Genomic DNA, 5626 nt, shown 5'->3' on the forward strand with positions numbered 1-5626 from the left:
TCTCTACTCGCCACTTCTCTAAATAATGTAACCATTCAAGATTCAAGTATTCAAGTCGAGGAAAACCTTGTGCAGAGCAAGCCATTTCCGTTCCTGTGTATGTACCACTACGCAATCTAAGAATGCGAAGGTTCTTCAGCTTTTCCAATATCACTAATGGATCTTGCTTTAAAGAGGAGCCTTCCAAGGTAAGCTTGGTGAGGCTTGTTGGGAATTCACTAAACTCTGGAAGCTTTTCCAACTTTCCCTTCAAATGCAACTTGGATAACTTGGAGAGATGTGTAAGAGACACCAATGCCCGGAATTTCTGTTCAGTTGACACAAACAAAGACTGGAGGCCGTCCAATTCGACAATCAATCTATACAAAACCTCAACATATGTTTCACCCAATTCTAAAATAATTCCTAATTTTCGAAGATTGGTGAGCTTCCCCAAGCAACCATACATCCATTTTCCACCATGTATACGTGATAGAGTCTGTAGGTTACTCATGCGCATGAGTCGCGGATTCCCTTCTATCACACCCCCACTTCCCATCGACGAATCATGATACATGCAATTAACTTGGACATGTCTTAACTGCTGCATCTTCTTGATTGAGCTGGGTATTTTGACGTTATAACGAGATGTTACCTGTATAGTTTGTAACTTGTGAAGATTTCCTATCGACGTTGGGAGGCTTCTTAAGTTAGTTTTTGTACATCCAATGTATCTCAAGTGTATTAGTTCACCTACTTCACTTGGTAGCTTTTCTATTTGTGCGCCATGCAGATCTAATACCCTGAGCAATTGAAAGCTTCTATAAAGAAACTGCTCTTGATTACCTTCAAGACTTTCTTTTTCTTGGGTGAAGAAGAATAATGATCGAAGGTGTGGAGTGGAGCAGTTTAAGTAAGTGTACTTACTAAGGTCATGATGAATTGCAAGCCAACGGGCCCTCTATGCAGGAGTATTCGTGTTCCCATGATAAACTTCAAGAAACTCATCTTCCATGGCCTTTACTATGGAGAGATCCCGCAAAAGATCATGAATACGACAACATTTAATACCACCGCATGAATTTCTTTTTGCAACTTGGATTATACTTCTCTGAATCAGCTCCATTAGTAAATCTTCTCCTACTTCTTCCAATGTTTCGTGCCCTCTCTGTCGTAGCAACCCTTCTGCCGTCCAGAGTTGAATTAATTTGTTAGCTGGGAACTCATAATCTTCTGGAAAAATACCCAAATAGAGAAAACAAGGTTTCAATTCATGGGGCAGATCTTCATAGCTCAGAGATAATATTCTATAGATTTGAGGCTGTCCTTCAACAAATTGCCAGCTAATGCTCTTCAGTACTTTCTCCCACTCTCTTGTTTCTTTCCTTGATAATAGCCCTCCGATGACAACGATAGCAAGAGGCAAACCTTGACACTTCCCCACAATCTCTCTCCCCAGTTTCTGCAATTCCAAAGGGCAACTTGTATCTTGTTTTGGGAATGTTTTCTTACAGAACAAATCCCAGCTCTCATCTTCATTTAGAAACCGTAATTCATAAGGCGGGCTTTGTGCATCTGCATATAAAACAACATCTTTGTTGCGAGTGGTGAGCATGATCCTACTTCCATTATTCACATCCGGAAATGCATCCTTCACAGCATCCCATGCTTCGTTCTTCCATATATCATCTACTACCATCAGGTATCTTCTCTCTTTCAAATGCTCAGAAATTTTATGCCTCAGCTGAGCAACATTCATTTTCTCCACTTTCTTGAGCTCCTCTTTTGAAAGCACCATGTAGCAGTTTATGATGTTCTGCAAAAGATCTCTCACAACATACTTCTGTGATATAAAAATCCATGCTTGAGAATTGAAATGTTTCTTAACAGTATCACTGTTATAAACTGTCTTAGTGAGTGTAGTCTTACCCAGACCGCCCATTCCAACTACAGAAACAACACAACGCCGCTGCTCGCCTTCTGTCAACCGCTCCACCAATGCCTCTATATCTTTCTCAAAACCAACAAAATCTGGTTCTTGAACATCAGGAGAAGTGAGCCTCCATTCTTGGAACATGGAGCTTGTCCCTCCACCGCAGTTGATGCTTTCGATGCCGTAAGTCAACCGGCTTTCGGAGATCGCGCCGATCTTAATCTTTATATGTTTGATCTCTAACCCCACCTTATGGCAAGCTACCAACTCCTTGAAAATTAAAGCATACCTCTTGAAGAAACCCATGAATCCTGGTCGCCTCAGGCGGGCTATTCTGAGGATGAAGACGTCGATGATGTCCTCAACATCGTAAGCGACGTCTCTCACGTCCCACACCCAGTTCTTTACTCTCTCATCTGCTTGTTGTTTTGCATCTGCGTCTTCTAAGAAGCTTTGCATCCGTTTCAGTTCTTGTTCCATCCATTCAATTTCGCCGCGCACTCCATGCAAGAAGATAGCTTCTTGAAGGAGAATATCGCTGAGTTTTCCTGCAACGAGCGAAACGATGGAATATGCAGTGGCCATCTTTTGCTCTCGTTTTCACTATTTGGAAATTCAGAAAAGATGAAAGCTTTGTTTTTCATAACTTCACAGCTTGCCTCTTTATTTGCAGGCTTTGTTTTGTGAGGCCTGATTCTGAAACGTTGTGCGACGAACCAGTAATGGTTCGTTGCCACTCCAGAGTACACGTGGCTATACAATTGGTGAATTTGGACCATTGACCTAGTGAGACTTATCAATAGTGATCCATGGTGGGCCAAACAGGTGAATGATCCATGGTGGGCATTGAAACATTCAGGCGAAATAGAAAAACTGGATTTGGGTTTCATTGGTACGTGATCTAAACCATTAGTTTAAAGGACCCTGTGACACATGGAAGGAGGTGATGAAGTCGATGCTCAAGGGATTTCTACTCCGAATACACACAGCTCTCTGAACTCTAACAGAATTTTCTCGAATTCATAATAGATAAAGAGTGGAAATAATTTCTTAAAAATTCGAAATAAATTGATTAATGATAAAAAAATAAAATTATTTAAATAATGAGTTCAAACTTAAGATAGAGTTTCATACTCAAATTCCAACTCAAACTCCCTAAAAATGTGACTTATTATAAATATTAAACTTACTATTTATAGGCCGTCATCATTCCTACTAACTTCATGATTTTCGGCAAAAAATATTAAGTATCCAGTTTAGCCTAATCACTTTGTTAACTACAACTCAAAGTATCAAAAGTTATACTCGAATTAAAACTTATAATAAAAATGAAAATAAAAGTTATTTTTAACCATCCATCTAATGGAATCTCTCAAATCCGATGTGAGCAACCCGGTGTGGCGAAATTTGGTTGGCTAAAGTAGCTTCTGTTACCCGAAAATTATATATGATATATGTCCAAAAAAACTCATCCTGATTTGTTAGATACAATTGTTTAAGGTTTTGACAGTCCAGATCATTTCTGCTTCCTATTAGTCCTTCTCTGGTCCATCTTTACCATGAAATTGTCTGCGACCGGCTCTACATCACCCTATTGTGGACGGGTTTCTCTCAGAAAATCTCACAGACTGGAAGATCATGGCATTCAAATAATGGCCCCAATTGAATATGGACCGTTGTTATAATTTTTTCTTTAGAGGCTTTCCCCAGGCTGCGTATGATGGGTGGCTGGATCCGTTAGAAACATGTGTCCCTACTTAGAAGATGCAACCGACCGGAATGAAAGGATAAAGACAAAGCAGGCCATTCCAAAACTCAGGTGATGCACGATGCCTGATTTTAGATTCTCTGTGCCTGATTTTACTTGGTGTGCCCTACTTGAGTCTTGGATAGACCTAATTTTTGTTATCTAAGAAGAATAGAATGGGGCAAAAATGATGGACGGATTGGATGTGGTTCAAAACATCAGACCTCACATGTAGATTGGTACTTAAGCCTAACATAGAAACGTTTGTACTGGATCTGACCTCATTGAGCGGATAGGATTGTCCCATTGACCCATTGAACGGTTTGGAATCTTTAGATCACTGAATGATGGGATCCAACGGTGGAAACCTAAAATCCCGCGGAAACCATGCATTTCCTGAACGCGGATGTGGTACTACTTCCCGAGCTCGGAACGGGTAGCACCTCTCGCGGGCCACCGTAATGTACGGGTTTTATCCACACCATCCATCCATTTTTCCTTATTATTTTAGCTTGTAAGTCAAAAAATGAGTCAGATCCAAGGCTCGATTGGACCTCACCACAAGACGCAAAAGTGATAACGACAGCCACCGTTGAAACCTTCTTAGGGCCCACCCTGATGGTTAATTTCCATCCAACCTGATCATAAGGTCACATGGACCTGGATGAAATAAATGCACAAATTTCAGCTGGATCTAAAACTTCTGTGACGCCAAATAGTTTTCAAATAGTTTTCAACGGTAAGTGTTTAATCCCCATTATGTGGTCCACTTGAGCCTTGTATCTGCCTAATTTTTGCATCCACATACTAAAATTATATGGAAAAATGTATGGACGGTGTTGATTAAACCCATACATCAAGATGGACTTTCTGAGCCTTTCCTGTTCGGAGGGGTAGTACTCAATCTGCATTCGCATTTACTTGTGCAAAGGGTCATTTGGTTCTCCGAAAGGCAACAAGAATGAGAATTCATCCGATGATTTCCAGAAAACATATTTTTAGAGATTAATTATTAAAATAGAGAAATGATTAGGTGCTCTCAAGCACTTATTATTCTCATAGTTGCATTGGTATACTTATGTATTTCTATCGATCGATCTGAACTGTCCATTAACTTTAGGGGACATTTCATGGGCCACCATGAAAAGAAACACAATGATCGGATTATCTAATTCATCCTTGATTTGGCCTTATTTTCTGTAGCTGTCTTTTTTTGTAGTCATGGATGGGATGGTTAAGATTTCCTCACAAAAGTGATTCTTTAGAAACATTGCCAATCCATGATCAAATTCGTCCTAATCCGCTTCCTTTATAGATTCAGGATGATTCGAGTGCATGTTGCAGCCTTTGCTAAATTTGATGGTTTTCATCTTTACCTTTTATAATTTAAAATTGAGTGTTTTTATCTTTACCTTTTATAATTTAAAATTATTTTTACATGATAACTTTTCTATCTTAAATTTCACATTCAGTCCCTTCCATGCCATATGTTTTTAGATTTAATGTAAAACCTAACATACACTTTGACACGACTTGTTGTGCATTGATACCTCTTAATTAATGGGTGCCGAAGCAAAATAGATCAAGTTAAACAATGCAATAAGATTAAAAAAATCTAAGCAAATCACAGAGAACGTACATATTTTACGTGGAAAATCCTTGTGGAAAAAAACTACGGCACAAAGTGACAATCAATCAACTATAATCAGAAGCATACAAGAGATGGAATAAGATACAGATAGAAAGCCCAAGATATCTTCATCAAACTCCTTGCTCTCAAGCTCTCTCCATTTTCCTTAACCATAATACCAAATTAACAAGGCATTTATAACCCTTGTACATAATTAGAAACCAAACCCGCACTTACGCATTCCGTTCAGTCGAACCATGTAACCTTCAGTCATACCGAACTGAATTGACTCCCAAACATTCGGTCATACCAAAAATGTGCAAAACATTATAGTGAG

General features: G+C 39.3%; 1 protein-coding gene across 1 annotated transcript; it reads right to left on the reverse strand.

Moving 5' to 3' along the window:
- Positions 1–940: 940 nt before the first annotated feature.
- LOC131257611 (putative disease resistance protein At1g50180) lies at positions 941–2497 on the reverse strand. Its single transcript, XM_058258392.1, has one exon. It carries the CDS (start codon positions 2495–2497, stop codon positions 941–943), a length of 1557 nt encoding a protein of 518 aa, XP_058114375.1.
- Between the last annotated feature and the right edge of the window lie 3129 nt (positions 2498–5626).

This window comes from Magnolia sinica, chromosome 10 (genome assembly GCF_029962835.1).
Source record: "Magnolia sinica isolate HGM2019 chromosome 10, MsV1, whole genome shotgun sequence".
Taxonomy (NCBI): domain Eukaryota; kingdom Viridiplantae; phylum Streptophyta; class Magnoliopsida; order Magnoliales; family Magnoliaceae; genus Magnolia; species Magnolia sinica.

Excerpts from the sequence above, each read along its gene's own strand:
- LOC131257611 (XM_058258392.1), bottom strand. The coding sequence starts at position 2,497 with ATGGCCACTGCATATTCCATCGTTTCGCTCGTTGCAGGAAAACTCAGC.